A 22032-nucleotide genomic window follows, 5' to 3' on the forward strand; every position below is an offset into this window, starting at 1 on the left:
GAGAGGGAGGGAGGAAGAGACGGAGGGAGGGAGGGAGGAAGGGAGGGATGGCAAAACCCCAAACCTTCAAACACACCCAATTGACCCATCTCATCTTAGCGTGAAACTTCACGAGTTCCACCCACTCCGGAGCAGAAGGGGAATGAAATGCTGGCGCTTCCTCCTTTCTGCTAGCGGCAGCCGGGGCTTGGGAAGCACAGCAGGCAAAGATGTTTGTGCTGCTGATGATGAGCGGTAAGAGCCGGGCGGGGGCAGCGGGAGCGGCTGGGCTCGGATAAAGCCGGGGAAATGGCTGGGGGGGCTGTCTGACGCCGTGTGTCCAGGAAGGCTTTCCTCTCCCAGTCCCTGTCTTTCCCCTGTGTGGACAGAGGTGTTGCTTTCTCCGAGTTGTGTTTAGTTGGGTTGTCAAGTGCTGTTTGCTTTTCCAGGGTTTGCGCCGCTCGCCCAGACATCGAGGGCTCAGGCTGATTGAATGGGAGCTGGGGACCTCATAGCTCAATTCCCCACGAGAGAGAGCGCAGTATCGTGTTACTGACTGGAGATGTTCCCCTCTCCAGCTGTCTGGCTTTATTTTCCGTAATTACAGGTTGCCATGCTCTCTAATTGTTGAAAATGAGCCCCGTGAAAGGTTTCGACTTGACTCGGGCTCTGCTGGGTGTCTGTGCGAGGTGGGAGAGCCGGGAGGCTGCGGAGGGGAAGGCTGGCTCGGGGGGGTCACACTTCCCAAAGACTGGGGAACACTGCGGAGCCGGCTCTGGGGGAGCCTTGTCCCCGTCGAGCTGCTCATTTTCCTCCTGGTTCCTCCAGCGATCGCTTATCAAGCTATTTAATATCCCGGCTGCTATCTCTCAATCTAAATTGCCTAATTCTTGGGTTGGTGACAGGAAATGTGAGCACAGAGTCCTGGCTCTGCAATTGCTGTGACTAAGCACTGGGGCTGAGCACCAAGCGGCAGCGCTGCCTCCTGGCTCCCCGGCCTGTCCCGGCTCCCGGCCGGACCTGCTGTCCCCAGGGCTGCTGTGACACTGTCGGGGACAGCTCCTGCTCCCAAGGGGCACGGCTTGCCTGACCACGGGCAGGGTTCGGCCCTGACTCAGAGCTGTGCAACCCATCAGGCATGAGTAATCCTGCGGGGCAGAGGCGAAGGATAGTGCATACCTTTCTCTGGGAATTAAGTCGCTCCGGAGCTGTTGGAAGTGTGCTCCCATAGTTTTGTTTCGTGTGCCAGAGCCCCGTTGCTGAGCTGGCTGTTAGTTGCTTGGATGGTGTTTTAATATTGCAGGAGGGATTTACATTTCCACACGTGATCAGGGCTGTGGAACGGAGCGAGCAGGTTTGGTGGGTGCCACTGGCTTGCCTGTTCTTCCCCATCCTTTCAGAGTTAAAAGTGATCTGTGCATTATGGAAAAGGTGTGGAAAACTGCTGCGCTAAGCACGGCACACAGAGCTGAGGGATTGGGTGCCCAAATGTGGCTGGCCTGGTTATGCTTCCTGGGGAACTTGCTCTTTAAAGGGTGCCTGTCTGGTTTCTAACTTGTTTTGAGGCAGAAACACTTGATTTTTCCAAAATGCCTGACAGAAAAAAAAAAAATCTGCCAAACCGCAAATTTGCATCGTTTAAGCGTTTGCTTGAGCTTCGTGCTTCTGCTCTGGGAAATCAGTGGTAGGACTCCTGCTGGAATTGATGTTGAGAAGAAGCATTGATTTTGCAGTGGCAGTGAGTCTATTAGGCGTCAGTGTTTGGAGCAGATTTGTTTGTCTCTAATGAAGTTACACACTGTGGCTTGGGCTGTAGGTAATGATTGTTTGGGAACGAACCCCCAGGAAAACACAGCTGGTTCCCTGCAGGATTGGTGACATGGACTGGTCCAGGGAATGCCTGGGAATGAGGGGGCAGAAATGGGAGCTCCCTACTTAGGACAACAGGTTGGCTTGTGTCTCAGTTGTGACCTCACTGTGTGCTTCACACAGCAAGACCTCATTGATTCCCTTTGGCTCTGATGAGTTCCCCAGTGCTGGTCTTCTCTCAGTTGTGAGGATTATTAGCTCAAAAAATTAAAGGCTCTTTGATGGGGGGCAAAAAAAAGGCCGCTAGAATAAAATAATAGCTTCTAAATAATTAATTGTAAAGAAAAAAACAGTGCAAAAGTAACAGCGATGTAGAATCTTAGCAAGAATTCATCAAGAAGGAGGACGAGTCTCCACTGATGTGTCTTCCTGGGTATGATTTTGTTAAACTGGCAACTGTGAGGAGCGTTCCAGGGAGTTTTATGGCCCAGTAATCCATTGCTGGGTGAAGGGAATACATTATTTATAGATTAGAGTGTTTTAACATCCTTGCATGGGGTTGTTTAAGGAGGTCAGAATGCAGAGCAGTGGGAATGGGATTAGCCCAGCTGTGCCACAAGCAGTGCAGAAGCAGGGGGTGAAAGGGGAAATTACCACGTAGAACTTTGTTTTTATTGTGCCTCACAAGGCAAAGGTCACAAAAGAGTTAGGGGTTTCTTGAACCAGAATGTAGTTTTTATTGGTCGTGACATCTCAAATTCTAAGTGAACTGGAAGCAGACATGAACATCCCTTCCCCTGGTTCAGCAGACTTGCTCCCAGCAGCGTGTTTGTGTTCCCGGTGGGATGGAGGCAGGGGGCTTGAGGAAGGGGAGCGTTTGTGAGACCTGCCAGCCCCTCCTTCCTTCCTTCCTTCCAGGGGAAGCTGTTGTGTTGTTCCACGTGTGAAGCCTTCCTGCGTGCCGTGTCCCAGAGGCACAGCCCCGTGAGCCGGCGCTGTGGCTACCAGACAGGTCCTTGATTCACTGCAGAGTGCTTTTAGTGTAATTGCTTTTTGAGGCTTCCAATTAGGCTCTCCCTGTGAGTTGGGATGTGATGTTCTCAGGCAGCTTGAAAAGCCCTCGTAAAGCCAAGCAGAGGAATGATCTGGGCAAGGGAAGGGAGTGCCCAGCAGGCAGGACCTGCAAGGCTGAGCCCAGGGAAAGCTCTGCTCCTGGGAAGGGGCTCTGCTCCTGGTTTCTGCTCAGGGATCTCCGTGGTCTCGCTGCTTCCAGCACCCACAGCAGTTCCCACTCTGCTTTCTGCCTTTGGTCTTCTCAGCAAGGAGCTCTGGGCTGGCAGGCTGGAGATTGGGAAAGCAGCAGTCGTTCAACTCTGGCACTTTCTAGTGGTGTCTAGACAGATGACCCATGGTGGGACTGGATGGTTGTAGAGGACTTTTCCAACCATAACAACCATATGATTCCATGGTTCTGGAGTGTGGGGTAATTAGCAGCTCAGGCTCCTGGTGATGCTAACAGAGTTTAACCAGTGGCCAGGCATCCAGGGCTGCAGGAGCTGTGTACCTGTTGTCAGGAGACCACGGAAAATGTGTCATGGTGCCACTTAAGCAAGACTGGGACGGGGTAAATTGCATCACCTTGAGTTGCCAGAGGTGCCCCTGAGTTACAGGGAATGAGCAGCACCTCTGGAAGCTGATTTGGGGCTGACCACAAATCACCCTGCTCACATACATCCTGCAGGCAGGGACATTGCCCAAAAATCAGCCGTGTGGACACAGGAATGTGGAAGCCACAATGGGTGTGCTCTTCTGCGTGGGTAACGGAAAGAGGGGTGCCAGTGAGCAGCCATGGGGTTGGGAGCAGTTGTGTTTATTTCTGAAGAGGCAGAAACAGTTATTTTCTTCTGAAAGCTGCTCTGCATTTCTATTTCTGTTCTCCCTTCCAAACAATTTGGAAGTGATGGGCTCAATTTCCCCTATGAGGTGCAGAAGAATGAGTCACTTGTTGAGGGGATGTGACACTGGATAATAAGTGCAGAACCAGCTCTGGAACAGCAGTGTCTTTATGAAAGAAGAGTTTTTCCTGTGTGTGTAGGGAAATGTCCCTTGCAGCTGGAGCTATGACCCCTCTGGAGAGGAGGCTCCCTGAAGCTGGGTAGTGCAGGGCACCAGCAAGGCAGAGCTGCAGCTGCAGCAGCTGGGGAAGTTGCCAGACCTTCCCTGCAGCATTTTTTCCAAAGCCAGAGAGTGGTTTTGGGGTCTCTGAAATAGCAGAAGTTGGACAGAAGAAGGGAACTAGGTAGGTTTTGCATGAGTACCTTCTTCCCGCGTTTCTGTCAGGATCTCCTCCATACCTTACACTGCTCAGTGGCAGTGCCCCCACAGCAGCTTGGCTTCTCGTGTTGGAAGCTGCTGTACATCTCAGAACCCCCGGTGTCCTGAATTTCCCAGGTGAGCAAACAGCCCTCTGTGCTGCCAGTCCAGTCCCTCCAACAGGGAGAACAAAGAACCCTCGGCTGTCTGCTTCCCAGCTGGGAGTTGCTTTGCTGTTCATTTGCATTAACCTGGGTGGGGAAGGTGTATTCAGAGTGTGCCCCAGGCCCTCAGACACTGAAATGGAGACAGAGAATCCCCATTGCGCCAGGCCACCCCTGGGAAGGGAGCTGGGAAGCTGCTGGGTGCAGCCACCTCACAGAAGCACAGAGTCTTTTAGGTTGGAAAAGATCTTTGGGGTCAACGAGCTGTGACCGATGCCCACCTTGTCCCCATCCCAGAGCACTGAGTGCCACATCCAGGTGTCCCATGGACACCTCCAGGGATGGGACTCCAGTAGTGCAGGAACACTGGCACAACCCGAAAGACCCAAGCCAGAGGTTGTGTCTGATCCTGCCAGCTTTCCCCACGGCTCCTCAGCTGTGCCCAGGCTGCTCCTTCCCCTTGCCAGTGGTTTCCCCCTTTTCTGGTGAGGGGGTTGGGAGAGGGGCCCTGGGCAGGAGCTGGAGCCTCGGGTGCTCCAGGTTTCCAGGGGTGTGTGTGATGGTTGGGTGATGGCTGTGCACGTCTGTGCAGGGAATTAAAGCAGCGACTGAGAGGCTTTGTCAGACATCCCGTGCCTCTCTCTGTAGGTGATGTGTAACACATGCCAAAGGTTGTTCTGGTGGAAAATGAATGAGGTGCTTTTTTGAGCAGTAAAAAGGAGCCTTTTCTTTCTTCGTTTGCAACAATGAAAATCTGGTGGGGTTTTTTTCTCTGAAGTGGGAGGAAAGTTGTGGTTTTGTTGACTCTCATGGGCCCCCCTGGTGAGTTAGAGGGTGCTGCTCTAAGAGGTGTGAGGTGGGCAGCAGAGGCACCAGAAGTGCACACAGCCAGTGAGACTTGAGGCACAATCCAGAACTCAGTTCTCTTGGAAGCTGCAGGATAAAATTAATGACAATAAAAAGCCAGTGGGAGTCAGTTCCTTGCTGGGTTTTTTTTTTTTCAAATTAATCTAAATGCTTTAGTAACATCTGGATGATTGCTTGGTAATCTTTTTCTGGGAAGCGCTTTTGTGTGTTTGTGTACTTTGTTGTGGAGTGATAAATCACTGTAATTTACCAGCCTGGTTTTTAAAAATTTGGTAAGTCATACTTGTGATGTGTTCCTTCGAGCTGTCATTCCTGGAGGCATCTGAATGAATCCATGACATTTCAGCTCCTGTTTACTGCTTCAAACAGGTCTTTACGCTTGACTTGGTTACCTGAGTGTACCTTTAAGTTTGGAGTTTATGGAGAGTTTTTAAAAGGGCAATTAAAGGGAAAAAGAGATTTTGGAGAAGGAATAAGATGCAGACACTTGTTCTAAGCCACCTGAAGTTGGGAGATTGGTATAAATGTCCAGAGCTCCATGAAGACTGAGAGCCCATGGGGGAAATCCCTGGGAGCCCCTGGTCTTGAGCTGTCCATTCCCACCTGCCTCAGCCAGTGCCTTTCTCCTGAAATGTGCCCTCCAGCCTTGGTGCAGCAGGGGCTGAGGCAAGAGAAGGGCAAAGTTGCACATCTATGTGGATGCTCCAGCAGCTGAGTCTGTATTTCCAAACAGCGTGAAGCAATGCAGGGAATAGGCAGTGACTGTCTGGGGCCATGAGAAAACTGTAGAGCCCTTGGTGTGTGCTTCTGGGAAAGTGGAAAGAGAAACCAAGGCTTTTTTGGGAGCCTGGCTTTGAGAGTAGATCTATCTGTGGAGCTCGGGCTGCTGGAGCTGCATCTTTGGGGAAAGGGGCTGGATTATTTGGAAGTAGAGGCATTGCAGGGAAGGTGTGCTGGCAGCCTCACAGCTAAGGGGAAAACCTCGTGTTTGCCAGTGCCTTACAGATAATCCTTGTTGGGAACTCTCTCCAGGCAGGGATTTGGTTAGGGAGCATGGAGAGGCTGGCACTGAACAGGGTAAAGATCTGGGAAGAATGAAGGTCAGAGGGAAGGCCTGGCCTGGTCTCTCTGAATCTGCAGCAGGGACTGGGATCTCGTCAGGTATGCATTGCTTGGTTCTGCTGGGGAGCAGGAGGCTGACACACTTAGTGCCTGCCAAAAACCTGGCTCCACTGTTGGGTGGCACTGATCTCCTCTCTGTCACCAGTGACAGGACCCCAGGGAACAGCTGGAGCTGTGCCAGGGGAGGTTCAGGTTGGATTTAGAAAAAATGTCTTCCCCCAGAGGTGCTGGCACTGCCCAGGCTCCCCAGGGAATGGGCACAGCCCCGAGGCTGCCCAAGCTCCAGGAGAGCTTGGACAGCGCTGCCAGGGGTGCACAGGGTGGGATTGTTGGGGGTCTGTGCAGGGCCAGGGGCTGCACTGGATGATCCTTGCAAATCCCTCCCAACTCAGGATATTCCATGGTTCTATGATTCTGTTAGGTGCCATGGGAAATGGGAGCTGGGGCTGTTCTGCTGCCTGAGGCAGGACAGTGATTCCCCCACCAGCACCAGATAAACGGAAATGAAATAATCACCAATCCCAAGTCTGTGGTGACAGGAAAAACAGCTCCAGCTTCGTGAGAGCTCCTGGACCCAGGATCACATATCCTCACCTGACTGTGGAGCTCTGGTTTCAGCCCGTGCTGGAGCTCTGGGGTACAACTGCAGGATAAATCCAGCAGAGCCCCCGAGGTGGTTGGGGTGGGCAGTGTCCCATGAGGAGGACACTTGCAGATGACACAGCCCTCAAGTGTGTAAAGCACAGATGCAGGGACTTGCAAGTCTATAGGGAGTGTGTCAGTGAGTGTGCTCTTCTTGCACAATCCAGCAATGCAGAGCATCGGCAAAATGCGCCCTGTGCGGGGCTGCAGGAAATGTTTGTTTGGTGCTGAGGACAAATGCGCAGGGCAGAAAGGGCTGAAGTCTTTGGAGGACCCCAGTAAGACCTCCACAGCTCCTGGACAGCACGTGGTTAGGCAGGCAAGGCGACATTTTAAGAGAAAAAATCACCTCTGCAGACCAAAATACGCAGAGCTGTAGGGACAGCACGAGCAGTCTGGGATTCCAGGCTTGTCCTGTGGGTGCTCTTGGCTGGAGGTGAAGCTGGCTCCCTGCTCGTGTGGGGCATCAGCACGGAGGGGCAGGAATTGCCATGTTATCCCATGGGGCCTTTCCTCAGGCTCAGGCTCAGAATCCCAGAATCACTGAGGCTGGAAATGAACTCAGGCTGAAGCTGTGCCCAATGCCCACCTTGTCACCAGCCCAGAGCACTGAGTGCCATGTTCAGGTCATTCCTTGGGCACCTCCAGGGATGGGAATTCCAGACCTCCCTGGGCAGCTCCTGCCAATGCTTAAATCACCCTTTCCATGAAGAAATTCCCTCTGATGTCCAACCTGATCCTCCCCTGAAGTCTGCACGTTTCGAGTGCATTTTGCTGAGAGCCGTTGTCTACAAGGGGAACAAGAAGTCTGAGGGATTACCTTTGGAGTCACTTTGGGGTGCAGCCAGCCTCGTTTCTAGGACACATTCTGCCATCCCTGTGACCACGTTGTCCCTTGCACTGAGGTGGGGTCCTGTCCAAGCTCCAGGGTTTCCCAGGTCGAGGGGCTTGTCCTGCCGGTCCCCAGGACCTGCTGAGGCTGTGCCGTGCTTATCCCAAGGTTTTTGATCATCCTGCGTGTGAGATGGCTGCCCAGCCCCTGTTCCCTCAGCAGGTTTAGGAGGATCACAGCTCACCTGGCACTCACACAAGATTGCAGATATTTAGCTCTTTCAGAGCAATCTTGAACCTGCTCATCAGAGTGTGCATCTCACTTGAAGCCACTCCAGCTGTGCAGAGCTATTTTTGTACAGGAATCCTTTGAAATTTTAATGCGCTTTTTGCTCGTTGAACCCCAAAATGAGTCACTTAAGGGAGCAGCAGCAGTTTTTCAGAACCTCTGCCTACCTGTTGCTTCCACTGACTTTTCTGTAGCCTGCTTTGGGCCTCGATTATTCACGGGAAAAGTAAAACACATCCAAGAGAGGCCAGGTGTTTCTCAGGAGTGTGACGGGATTGTTGGGGTGTCCTGTGCAGGGTCAGGAGTTGGACTCGATCCTCGTGGCTCCCTTCCAATTCAGGCTCTTCTGTGGATCCATGGTTCGAGGTTTTGGCAGGATGTAGAAGGACGCTGCTGAGAAGGAATCGAGGACCAGAACATTTTCAGCAGGTATATAAAATTACCCTTCTCTCAAATTCTTCTTAAACATAAAATCTGGTTTTGAATACAGGAGGATAAAACCTCATCGGGATTGTGTGGCTCGCAGAGCTCCTGATTCATTGTCTAAATGGCAACGAAATATCTTGCCTGGCTCAGTGTGCAGGGAGGTGTGAGTCACGTCCCCACGTTGCTCAGAGCTGGGCACAGAAGGGACAGACTTCACGCCTCCCCGGCAGCTCCTGCCTTTCACAACCGCGCTCGCACCAGACGGCTCCGCAACGTGAGGTTGGGGGCAAAATCCTCCTGAGGCCTCAGGAGTCCAGTCCATTTGTGGGGAAGCCTCTGCAGCCTCTTTCTCAGCTCCCCAGTGGAAGGGCTTTCAAAAGCCAGGAGTTCTCAAACTCCTGGAGCTCGGTGAGGCTCCCAGCCGGAGCTCTTGGGAGACTGGAAATGAAAATCGCTTTTTATTGCTCAAGCTGGACCAAATTTCACATTTAGAGTCTCTGCTGGTAAAATTGACAGAGCAATAAGAGGATTATCTTTGTCCAACCTCTCTTTTTAAACCTAGTAGAGGAATGCCAGAGGCCAGGGATTCATATTCCACTATGCCTGACCTACAATTTATGGCTACATTATCCCAAAGTAATTGAGTGGGTCCCACAAGTCTGTGTAGCAGCCAAATTCTGGAGGTGCATGTGATGCCTTTCACTTCATTTTAGAGGCATTTTCAGTGGAGCAAAGTGAGTTTGAGGTTTGTGGCACTCTGATGAAGTTGCACCGTGCTGAGCACAGCCCCTGCTGTCTTGGGAGGTGTTTGTCACCACCTGCATGGGCACCTCACCTGGCTGAAGGGGTGATCTCGAGGGTCCCTTCCAGCCCAAACCATTCTGTGATACAGCAAAGGAACTTCTGTCTGTACAAGGGGCTTTGAGGCACAGGGAGATTTTGGGTACTTGCCTGTGAATCCCTGGCATTAGGCTGAGGAGTGGAGCCCTAATCGAGCTCCTTCTCTCTGACACAGCTTTTGCTTAAGCTTCACCACTGAATAACCCACTAAAGCTCAGGCATGCTGAAATTCTTGGCTTGCAATTGAACAGAATCCTCTAGAATTTAACAACTCGGGAGGGAAAATAAGGGGCCCCCAGAGTTAAATACCCCTGCCCTTCTCTGATAAACATCCCCCCACTTCTGAGCTGTGTTCTCTGGAAACACTGAATAGGTGAAAATGAGTGGTGGCACGGAGGGCAGGAAAACACCGGGGGCATGAGCCCACCCCGTGTGAGTTCTGTGGTTATTCCATGGGAATAATGACGGAAAATGGGCTTCCAAAACACCGGGGGCATGATCCCACCCCGTGTGAGTTCCGTGGGTTATTCCATGAGAATAATGACGGGAAATGGGCTTCCCCAGGGACAGCTTTGTGTCAGCCCGGGCTCAGTGCGCAGTACAGAGCGGGGTCTGGAATGCCACCTATTGGCATGAGCTGTTTCACTGGGAATCGGGGATGGAGGGCTGGGGCTTGCTGGTTCTTTCCCGGGCTGGCTGTGATTATCTCAATAGCTGCACTTGAAAGCTGTTACTGAATTTCCATTGTGACTCTGCAATAGCGCTCAGAGGAGGATTACGTGGAAATGGATGTGAGGAGCTTGATCCCCGAGAGCGGGAGGCTTTCAAACTCTGTGCCTGGGCTGGGTTATCGGGGTTTTTACAGAAATTGAGTGGGGTTGGCACTAAATGGCCATTTGTGCCTCAGCTTCTCGCAGCCTGGTGCAGATAACCACGTGCTGTGGCTCCCTCTGGTATCAGGGAGGCAGATGCTGTTTTTGGTAAGAGGACGTTGAAAATATTCTGAATACAACTCTTTGTTAGTCCGGTGCAAGACCATTTTAATTTTAAATCAGCAAATATTTCAGCTGGGCTTCCATAATGGGTATTAGTTTTTAATTATTTCTGGCATTTTCCCTGATTAAAAATGGAATTTATTACTCTTGTAGTTCTAATTTTATTTACTGACTTGGCAGGTAGCATTGCTCCTGGTTTCTTTCATGAAAGGCACTGTAATCTTGAAAAAGCTATCTTGGATGGCTCTTGTTTTGATGTTTTTTTCCCCTGAATGAATTGGGAAAATATTGGTAGAATTTTGACATTTTGAGGTTGGTGGAGCTAACAACTTATTAATTGTTGTTGTTTAAGCATCCAGTTTGCTTTGTGTGACATCAGTCAAAACTTCATGGTCAGTCTAGTCCAGGATGTCAATATTTGGTCTCCCTTCAGCTATATTAAAATTTATAGCTCACTGTCATGATAGTAAATGGGATTTATTTTGATTTATTCTTCTCTGTGTGCAAATTCCAACCCACTGTGGTGCACATAACCTGTTGTGCACCATCTTTTGCTGAGTACATCCCTAAAATTGTCCCAGCTGAGGCATGCGAGGTCCTTGTGAATGATGTCCTTTCTGTGGGAATTTATCAACCTGTTACAACTGGCACAGCAAAGGAATCAACAAAATTACACAGCGTTTGTGGTTTTAATTTTATGTGAACCGTGTTTAGTGCTGTTATTTATTACTTGCCTTAAATACAGGCTCAGTTAGGAAACACGTACAGTGGGACACGTTATTTATGTGCTCACAGCATGTGGCGTTCTCCAGAATATTCCCCCCAAACTCCTTAATGAATTAATTGGGCAAAGTCACCCCCGATAGATGAACAATTCTTTTCTGTTTCACATGGATGGATGGTGTTTAAGCAGAGTAAACCTCCAAGCAGTGTTCCTGTGGGATTCCCAGTTCAGTTCAGGCTGGAGTCTCTGGCAGGTTGGAGTGGGAGCTGTCCTCCTGTCTCCTTGATCTCCATCTGGAAGTTCTCTGGAAGAAGCGTGAGCCGGGGGATATTCACTAGGCAAACTAACAACCTTTGCTTCACATCCATCCCTGCTCCAGGCTGGAGCTAGGGTGAATTCTGCTGGAATTCTGCAGAGCCTTGACTCTGGGTTAGTTCAGTGGAGCTGCTGTCAGGGTGTGTGGGCAGCAGTGAGCTCGGCCCGGCGCTGTGGGAGAGGGCAGAACTCCCATCACGTGAGTGCTGGGATGGAGACATCCAGAGTCTGCTGGGAACCACTTCCCACTCCAGCAGTGCCCAGCCCTGCCCAGCTCTCACGTGGTGACAACCCAGTGTCTTCCTTCTGAGTCCACAGCACGTTTCTGGGGAAGGAAAGAAGATGGTTTCTGGAAATCTTGCATAAACAAATTGCACTTGGCAGGCGGGATGCTGCCGTGCTCTTCCCTGCTTGTTAAGAGTTCCAGTAAAACGAGCTCTCTGATACAGAAATATCCCAGGAGAGAGGCTGGGTCAGGAGGAACTGGAGCCAAAGCAGGGGTGTACCTTCTCCCTTTGAAGCACCATCCTGCCTGTGTTTGCATTTTCTGCAGTTTTTCTGATGTATTGGCAAAGAAATGTCCGGGTAAGTTTCCTGAAAACAAAGGAGTGACTGAATGAAGTCTTTTCTCTCTGATTCCTGAAGCTGGTTGTGGGCTTTTCTTTTTTTTCCCTTAAGCCAGTTAGGTTGGGCTTTAAAGAACAAACCTCAACCCCCAGACAAAGCAGTAAAGCTTGGAGCAGGTGTTGCCCACTTGTTCAAACAAGTCCAGGGCTTGTTTGCTTTTCAGAACTCAGTTGGAAGTAAGGCCTTGATGAGGAAAACTAGAATGGAACTATTGAGTGTGAACTCACAGCGGCGGCCCTGTGCCCCAAAATTGTGTTTACCCGTGGGGCTGTGAGAGGAGCAGGTTCTTAACCCTGTTGAGCCCTGGGAGCAGAGACACATCCTCACATAAACCTCCCCAGAGTTCTCCAGCCTTTTTGTTTGTTGGGAGGATTGACTGCAATCCCTTTTCCCGCCCTGGGGCTGCCCCTGGGCCCCTGGAAGTGCCCAAGGCCAGGCTGGGCAAGGCTTGGAGCAACCTGGGACAGCGGAAGGTGTCCCTGCCCCTGTTAGGGGGTGGCACTGGAAGATCCCTTCCAACCCAAAGCATTCCATGATTCCCATACTCCAGGTCCTGTTGGCTGCCTCACTGGCTGGGCTTTTCTCAGTTATTCCTGCCTCAAGTTAAGGCGCGGTTTTTGCGAGTGGCTCCACCAGTCGCGGTTGTTTGGGTCAGCAGTGCTGGCACAGCTTCCTGCCTGCCCACAGCTCCGCTCTTCCTGGGAAGGCCTTTCCCCCTGGCATCTGCACCCCCGTGCTGGGCATGGCCACCCGGGTGGGATTTTGTGGTGCTGAAGGGTTCCTCCAGGGCCTGGGATGCACTGGGATGCCACGTGGCCAGCGTTGGCTGCATCTCCCACTCCATAAATGCACACTTGTCCCTCTTAATTTCACCTCTGTGTCCAGATCCCATCGGGGCATGCTTCCTTGCCAGGGGCCCTCAGCCTGTTCTGTCAGTGGGGCTGGGAAGTTGTTTCCCTTGTGAAGTTCAGGGTGCCCATTGTGTAAAATGTTTCACAAGTCACGTTGGGCTGGGAAAAGAACGTGGTGGGGCAGAGCCCGCGAGCTGGAGCAGAGAGGTGCCCTGCCAGGTGATTATACATTCCTTTTCATGGCTTGTTTGGGTTTTTTTAAGAGGCAGAGCGTGAGTTGAGGCATGTTAAAGCTTGTGTGAGGAGCGATAATGGAGCGCTTCTCTCCTTTCCCACAGCTGGGCGTAGGGAGGACGTGCCAAACCTCAGTGCCGGGTTCCTTGTGCTCTCAGCCCTGTCCCGTGGGCCCTGCTGGGAGATGGAGAGGGCTGAGGTGGTCGAGGCGCTCTTTTCTTCCCTGTGCCCTCCTCCCCGTGCTGCTTGCTGTTGACCCCTTTCCCATCCCACCACCCCATGCAGGGAATGAGATCTGCCCCCTTTTGCCCAGTGAGGTCATTCTGACTCCTCAGGTAAAGCAGAGCTCATGGGGGATGGGGGTGCTGGAAATGGGCCTCAAACCACATCACTGAAGTAGTTTATTTGTGTCATTTCAAAGCCATTCCACGGCTGGTTTAAATTACTCCTCCCTCGTGCCCTGCTGTGCTGGTAAATGGTCAGGCTAAACAATATCCCCATATTAATTGGTGCAGTGGGATTTCGGGTGATGCTTGGAGGAGCTCCGCTCTGCTTCTGAACATTATGTTGCTCTGCAAATGTTTTTGTTGTCTCTAAATGGGGTTTACTGCCTGTTTACATAATTATTAATCTAATAGTTGTAGTGGAATTGAAAGTTGGTGGATCTTTGTGAAACACTGAACGAAGGAAGCCCGTCAGGTTTTTGTATCTTTTATAAATACAAGCCTCTGGAACAGCCAAACTGACAGAAATCCCACAAAAATGTCCCAGTTAATGGATTTTCTGTTTGCTACACTATATAGGGTTACAGAAATACTGGTAGCTAATTGCAGCATTACAGATGGCACCAGGAGGGATGGATTTCTCCAGCCTGCGCTGCCTTCCTTTGGCTCTGTGCAATTCAGAGCAATGGATGCTTTTTGCAAAGGGAGGAGAGTATCTGGCTGCTTTTGGGGTGCCTTGCTTGGACAATTTCAGGTATTTTAAAAAATTACAGGTAAGTTGTTGACAAAGATGTTTTCAGAACTTCTTGTGAGTTTCTTTTGAAGGGTACTTTTTTGTTTTAATGGGAAAATGAAATGGGGATTGTGACCTGGAGTGGTGCTGGGAGGTGGCAGAGAACTGCCTTTACTTCATCATCATCGTCCTCCTCCTCCTTCTCCTCCCTGGCACTGCTGGGTCTCCTGGGACAGAGCAGAGAAGGGAATGAGGAGGAAGAGGACAAGGAGCCTTCCCTGCAGCCAGGGACAGCCCCTGAGAGGGGTGAGTGGAGCTGGCCCAGCTGGTGAGGGTCTGTGAGTCAAAGAAAAAGTCCTAAAAAATGGCCCCTGTGGAAAAGCCAGAGAAATAACAACGTCTTGCTTCTCTGAGATTTCCCCTCTCTGTTCTTGGCTCCCTTTGGCCTTTTCCTTCTCGGTGTGAACGTTTTGTACACAAGGCCAAACAAGATTTCCCACTGCCATTCAGGGACATCAGGAGCTGGGCTGAGCTTTTTGCTTCTGTGTGCCACTCTTCAAACCTCATCCCTTCTTTGGGATGGAGCCCCTGGAGTGAATTTTCCCCCGATTTGGGGGTGTTTGGGAGCCGTGCTGGGCAGGCGGAAGCTCTCCGGGCTGCTCGTGCTGCGGCTTGTTCCGAGCTGTCCGACGTGCAGAGGCTTGGCAGCTCCCTGGGGAGGGCAGGGCTGCAGTCAGCACTCTGCAGGGAGGGGGACACTGCTCTGCCCATCCCTGCTGCAGCCCTGCACACGGGAAGCCACTGGGATAACTGGGAGTGTTTGTGTTGCTGTGTCACGCCAGCAGAGCAGCGCTGCTGCTGGTGGAGCTGATCTTGAGCTTGGTTTTCTTTGGGGCTTAAAAAAAGATGTGTTACTGTAAGCCACATCGTAATTTTGCTCCTGTAACCGTACTGCAGTGGCCTCTGCAGGCACAGTCAGAGGTCGTGTCCCATCACAGCAGTGAATACAGCTGTGCTGGCAAATATTTGTAATGTGGATCTGGCTCGGTGTCAAGGCTGTGCTCTGATTCCTGTGCTGCACAGAGCTGTCCTTCCTCCTTTAATGCACAGGGAATAGCATAATGAGAAAGATTTTGTAGGAGTTGATTGAAAACTGTAAATAATAAAAGTGCAAAATACAGGGTTTTTTACCTCTTCCCCCTCTTCTCATGTAGGTATGTCAGCTCTGAGAAGTGGTGGAAAAAACCCAAGAAAACAAGAGAATTGCATTTGAAATATTTTGATAGTGCTCATGGGTGACTTGAAAAGATGTACAGCCCATCAATGATGTGTGATAAGGGGATCTTTTCACACCAAGACTGTCTTTGATGGGAAAACATCCAGAGGTCTCCAGAGCGCCTGTAGGGCAGACTGCATGGTAGAAAGTGGAAAAGTTCCAGGTAAAACCTTCTGAACTGGCACAAAGGTTGTTGCCTCCCAAAAAGAGATGCAAGGACTGGTGCAGAACCATGGAGTCTTTGTTTAGCTCTGTTGTAAAAGTGTCCTTTGCTTCTCTCTTTTGTCCCTTCTTTCAAAGACTTCCCTTGAAAACGGCAGCAGCCACTTTGTGTCTGAGGTGCATCCTCTCACTGCAAAAATAGTTACTGTCTCTGGCCTGGATCTGTAGGATCAGTGTGGAGACATGGCTGTGGCTGCTGGTGGAGTGGAAGGCACGGGAGAGTCCCTTCTCCTGGTGGCTTTGGCTCAGGATGGTGGGAAAGCATCTTTCAGGAGGAAATTCCTGGTCCCAGCTGTTATTTTTAACACCCCTTTGAGTAGAAGTTGCTTTAAGCAGTAGCACAGTGGGGGCTGTGTGCATGCAGACAAGCAGTGCTGGGAAGTTACTGGGGAAGGCTGGACATCCCTGCAGCTTGGAGGTGGCTCTGTTGGGGGGCAGAAGCCATTCAGGTGAATTCAGGAGCTGTTGTGAGCTCAGGTGGGCTGAGTAATTCCCTTGTAGCACAGGCAAGGTGAATGTGGTCAGTGTGTCCACAGATACACCAAGTCTGCATCTGCTGCAGGGTTTGTTTTCATTGGGCCTGGGAAGGATGCCACAGAAAACACCATTGGCTTTCACAGCCACTAAAATCATGAGCTGCTCTTTAAATGTAAAGAGGAAACTGGTTATTTTCTTCCAGGGCTATTCTGGGCCAACATGAAGCACTGAAATGAGGGAATGGCACTTGATGCTGAAAATATCAACCACTGGATCACTGAGATTGGAAAAGACCTCAAAGGTCGTGGGGTCCAAGCTGTGCCTGATGCCCACATTGTCACCAGCCCAGAGCACTGAGTGCCATGGCTAGCCATTAAAGTGCTGTGTGGATTTACTGTGCCTTTGTTTGATGGTGTGGCTGATACCTCACCAACCTGGCATTTGAAGGAGGCATAGCTGTTGTTTTGTGAGAAGTTTGTGTTTCTGACACGTATTTTAGAGTGCCTAAAAAAAAAAATAATTCCACTTGTTTGTGCTTTAGCTCAGTGTTTTGTTTCTGTGACTGTACCCAGGAGTAACTGCTCGAAAAGGCAGCGAGAGCCTGGTGCTGAAATATTCCCGCTAGGATTTGGAACATCTCTCCTTGCTCCTTCTCTGGCACTGGTTTCTGAGTGATTTTCAAGGGAGAAGTAAACTGAAGCTGGTTTTGGCAGTGTGCTGTGCAGGATGTCAGGAGCTCACAGGTACAAGCCCTGCAGCTGGTCACCTGGCACCACTCACGGGCAGCTCCTGTGTGCCAGCAACAACATCCTCCTCCTATTGACCACAGATTGCAAAGCCAGAGGAGGACCTGGACCAACTGCGGTGCTGCCAAACTGCAGAGGATTTGTTCTTGTTTTTTTCCTATTGCTCAGGAACAGCTTGAGTTTGGGAAGGACTGGCTGTGTCCCTCTGTGCAGCTGTGATCCGTGGGTCTCACTGAGGCTGGTCAGGAGCCCAGGGCAGTGTTCAGCCCCTGAACCCTCTGGCTGGATGCTCTGGGGCTGCTTGGGTCCCTCTCTGCTTGTGTGCCATTTGACAGCAGTTCTGTTGTTCTGAGCTCCTCTTGGAGTGAAGCTTCACTTTGGCCTTGCTGTTGCTGAAGGTGTCTGGTCTGTGTTAACCTTGGCCATGGTGAGGATGGCACGTGGTGTTCCAGACGAGGTCAGTGTCTTCTGCAGCATCAGTCACTGCTGTTTCTGCCAGGCAAGTCCTGCTTGGTGCATCCTTTGATTTATGCTCGCTTTTCTTGGCATTTCTGTCACACCAGGAGCCCCTGGCCCTCTGAGATCTATGTGAGGTCTGTTCTGTGCTGTGACTTTTCCCAGCTTTGTGTCCTCAGCACAAGTTACCAGCACATTTCATTTTTATGTGTCCTCACTGAAAACATGAAAAAACTTGAGTTGAGGTAATGCTCTCCTCAGCACGACCTCTGTGCAAAGTTTCTTATGCAGATCATAATTCCTGTGGCAGTTTTTGTCATCTTCAGCTCCACCAGTAGTTTCCTGGAAAGGTGTCTTCTGCCTTTCCTCCTCTGGAAAATGGGTCATCTTCTTGCAGGGAGTGATCAGGAGTAGCAGGCAGAAATTAATCCAGTTTCCCGTTTGTTCCCATGTCATTCCTGGTTCCATCTCTCAGCTGTGCTCTCCATCCTTGCATTCCATTGACAGACACATGGATACATCACTGCTGGAATCACTTGTTCTGCAGTCCCAGGCAGGATCCTGATCTGCAGGTTTTAATATAAGAATTCTTGCCCGTATCTCTGTGGTTCCTTCTCTCATAGTTTGGGGATGCAGATTGAAAGCTGCTGCTGACTGGCACATTTTCAGCTCTGGATTTTGCTCCTGGTAACCTCAGATGTGGTGATTCACATGCCTCTCCCCCCCCATGCACTCCCTGGAAAAGGAGGCCCCAGCGTTTATTTTATTTGGAGGCCACACTCAGAGCTGGTGGGTATCAGCCTTCCACCCTGAGCTGCCTTAGCCTGGCTTTTGGTAATTCTGGCTTTTCCTCTCCAGAGCATTTGCTGATCCATCCTTTTATCGGCTCTGCTCCCTTCCCACCTCTTCCCAGGGTGGGGGCTCATCCCCTGAGCCCCGACGGTGTCTTCTCCTGGGATTTCCATCCCTCGTGGGTTTTGACCCCTCTTAATTAAAGAAGCAACACCCAAACGTGTGGCCCTGGAGTTGTGCGTTCCTCCCCCAGGGAGGAGCCGTGTCAGGAGATGTGACGGACAAGTCGTGACTGAAACCGGTCAGCCCAGATAAACTGAAGCCATCAGGTTCTGTCAGGACGTGCAAGATAAAACCTGAATGCTTAATTTCCCCTCGGCAGTGCCAAGCTGGTAGCGAGTAGCGAGCTCTGCTTTGGTGGTTTCTCCATCTCTGCCTGCTGGGGGAGCGGGGCTGTGCCATGGCAATGCCCGCCTCTGCTGGGGTTGGCACAGGAGGTGAGCGCAGCAGCCACCTGGGCACCTGCTGCCTGCCTCCTCCCAGGCTCTGATCAAGCAGGAGCCAGGGTCCCAGTCAGGTTTTGGAGAGCTTGGGCTCCTTTTTGTTGCTCCCATCGTCTCCAGCAGCTGTGGAGCCGGCGGAGGGTGGGAGTCCTGGGGGAGCCCTGGCTTTGGGCCTGGGTGAGTGGCTGTCTCAGCATCTCCACTTGTCCCTGCCCCACCAGAGAACCGTGTCCATGCTGCCACTGACATGTCAAGCAATAAACTCCTGGTTTGGGGAGGTTTGGGATGTTCCATGCATGCTTTCTGCTGGTTGGACGCAGCTTTCCTCCTCAGTCACCTTTCCCACTGGGATGTGGCTCTGTTGGGTGTTTGTGCAGCTGATGAGAGCAGCGTTCACACAGAGAAGGGAGCTCTGGGAGCCTGGCAGCAGGAGTGCAGCCCTGCCCTGCAGCACTGCAGCTGTCTGCCTCTCCATCCCACCCCAGTGCAGTTTCAGTGAAGGACGAGTCCTGAGCAGTGTCGGTTTAAAAGCACAAGCTGACAGAGAGGTGCTGGTGCCAAGACTTGTGCAAGGCATGCTGTCATCTGCAAAGGACATCCTTTGCTTCAGTCCTTTTTCTTATGCTTCCCTTGTGGCCTCGGCATGGAAGTTATGGTGCTGTCCTTTCTCCTGGCTCTGAAGCAGTAATTGAGGAACCTCACACAGCTTTGGTGCTCAGTGAGGTTCCTCTCAGAGAGAGAGGGAGCAGAAAGGGAAAGCTCTGCTGATGGTGCCTTTGCCTGAGTTGCGTTTCACACCGGTTTTCCCGCAGACCTCTGGAATCCCTCCCTAGTACTTAAGTCAGGGTATCTAAAATTAGATACTCCATATCTCAGGCACCATCTTAATGATCTGTGTGAGGTCTTTGGCATTGCCTGAAAATCAGATTACTTACCTCAGTGCTTAAATGAGGAGATACACTAAGCACTTCCTCTCCAGTTCCCCCCCCCTCCACAATTATTGCCCTTAATTTTTTTTTCCACAACATTTTAATCCTTCACATCCTGTCTCGTCGGTCACTCAAGCCAGCGGTTTCAATTTTTATTGCTGGAGCCTGTGGTGCTGGGTGGTTCTTCTGTGCAGGCAGGGTCGCAGTCCTTGGCTGTACAGTGAGAGCTCCCACAGATCCATTTGGAGCTCTGTCTCCTGGCCTGAACATTTTCTTGTTACTTCTCAGTCTCCTTAGTGCGTTCGGCACGTCCCACCCTTGCTGTGTATCAGCAGTTCTCTGCTCAGTTGGCACAAGCAGAAAGCCCTTTGTAAGCAGAGTGTGATAACAATAACACAGAACCCAAAGGTAAATAAACAAGCCACACCTTCTTTTTTTATTTCAGCTGCATTTTGGGAATTCTTTTACTTTTTCAAGTATGATATAAACGTACACGCAGTCCTCGCAGCGTCCGTGGAGGCCAAGTGGGCTCCTCCTTCCCTGCAGCCCTCGTAGCTGGGCTTGGTCTGCCCCACAGGCTCCAGGGAGTTGCCCTCGTGGCTTCCCATAGATTTGCTTATGTCTGATGATCTGAAATTAGAATCCTTCCCCTGCTCTGCCCTTTGCTGGAAACGTGTAAAACCTAGCAGATTCCCCCCAGGGTAGAAAGGGGGATTTTCCCACCATTAAAAATAAAAGGGAAGGGAAGGAGAAAGAGTTAAGACATGCTCAGGTAGTTGTAAAAATGATTGAAAAACAAACAAACCCACAACCGTGTCAATTATTCACATCCCCTCTATAAATAGAGAAACCCTGGAGAGGGGGCTTTCCCTTGGGCTACCTGCTCTGCTCTCCCATTGATTTATTGCCAAGGCCCCATGGTGCTTTCTCAGTGCTCTGCTCCTGGGTTTGTTTCCTTTAGCTGGGGTTTGGGGATGGCTCTGTGGAGGTTTCAGGTCTCTTGACAAACCTTCCTCCCTCCCTCTCTTATTGCCTTTTCTTCCCTCCCTTGGCAATTGTCATAGGGGTGGTGCTGCAGCTGGAGGAGCAGGGCCTCCCACACCTTCCCCTTTAGGAGCTCTCCTCAAAGGGAATGTGGGTTTATTTTTGCTTGCCCTCCTCTTCATCTGGAGGATCACCAGCGTTGTTCTCCCAGCCGTGACAGACACAGAGGTTGCGTGCTAGCGAGACGCTTGCACAGAGGTTTTGCAGGTGAAGCTCTGCCAGCCCGTTCTTGGGGATGGATGGATGGATCCTCGACCTCTCTGCATGGTCACTGTCATCAGACCCCAGTTTCAGGAACAGCCATTTTCCTCAACAGGTAGTATAAGCTGTGATTGGTTTGAAATTAATTTTTCTCACAAGCAGTGCTCAGTTCGAAATTAATTTTTCTCACAGACAAAAGGCTTCTATAACATTTTAAATGTCATAGAAAGAAAACACAGAGAGGAGCACGTTTGTCATTTATTTTTGCTCCTTTAAAAGTCAACCAGCTTCTGCAATCCTCTGAAGCTGGTCTCGGGGCTCAGTGTCTAGCTGGAGAGTGGGGAGGCGCGGGGCATTTCTGAATTGCATTTCTGAACAAAGACCTGGTCATAGAGCAGTCTCTTCTCCATCCACCCATCCATGGATCCATCAGTGCTGTGGCCTCATCTCAGGGTGTGTGGGGGGTTGAAAGTCTGATCTTCACCACAGTTTAAGAAGGATCTAAAGCTAGAGCATCCAGAGGAGGGACACGAGGATGGTGAAGGGCCTGGAGGCTGGCTGGGGTGTCTGTGCAGGGCCAGGAGCTGCACTCTGGTCCCTGTGGGTCCCTTCCAGCTCAGGATGTTTTATGCTGCCTCTCCAGTGGATTTTGTGTTGCGAAGGGCAGCCCAGGGATGTGGGATGGGGAGAGCCAGAGCTGTCAGGCCAACAGAACCCTGGAGCATAGCAGAGCATTTACCTGGGTCTCAGGGCGGGGCATTGGCTGGACTGATTTCAGCAGCAATTCATATTAACTAACTATTACCCAACAAAATGTGGCCTTCAGTCACCAATCAAGGGCCTGATTCTCCATTTCAGGAGATGGGATTGAACACTGGAGTTACAATGGCGTGGAACTGGGATGGTGGGTGGGGAAATACAGCCCAGAGCTGCTGCTGAATATTGAATGGTTTCTGTATGGAATGCCTACTGCTTCCTGTCTCTGTGTGTGCATCCTGCTTGGTGGTAGAGTTACCAAGGGCTTCTCCAAGCTGGATGAAGATTTACTTAACAACCATCTGATTGCATTTGAAATCTGACAAAAATAATGCCTCAAAAAATGAAAAAGCAAAAATAGAATTGAAAGAGCTGTCATCCTTCTTGCCAACTTTTCCTGTCCACTGGACAAGGGGATATATTTGCATATTAATTTTTTTCATTCTGGAAAGGAAGGGCTGTGCTTTGAAAAAGAGGCTTTTAGAAAGCTACAGCTTCCATATTTTTCATCCATTAATGTTCCTGTCAAGTGTCCACAAGCAAAAACAAAACAGCTGTGCTGGATTTTTCGCCAGACTGTTGTCATTGCAAACTGCTCCAGCATGTGGAAGTCAGAGCTCTTTGCTCTACCTGGAATCTCAGGTA

The 22032-nt window shown here is 50.8% G+C and overlaps 1 protein-coding gene across 7 annotated transcripts in view; it reads left to right on the forward strand.

Moving 5' to 3' along the window:
• The window catches only part of TIAM1 (TIAM Rac1 associated GEF 1), a 152113-nt gene that overhangs the window by 55753 nt on the left and 74328 nt on the right, over window positions 1–22032 (forward strand). The window contains exon 1 of one of the 7 annotated variants that reach the window (XM_063419453.1): window positions 87–234. The exons of 4 other annotated variants lie outside the window; for them this stretch is intronic. In XM_063419453.1, the coding sequence (XP_063275523.1) occupies window positions 210–234 (25 nt within the window). In that variant the 5' untranslated portion in view covers window positions 87–209. Of the gene's footprint in view, window positions 1–86; window positions 235–22032 lie in introns of those variants that run through there. 2 more of the 7 variants (XM_063419447.1, XM_063419451.1) reach the window with 2 other exon arrangements.

Source organism: Prinia subflava, chromosome 25 (assembly GCF_021018805.1).
Source record: "Prinia subflava isolate CZ2003 ecotype Zambia chromosome 25, Cam_Psub_1.2, whole genome shotgun sequence".
NCBI lineage: Eukaryota > Metazoa > Chordata > Aves > Passeriformes > Cisticolidae > Prinia > Prinia subflava.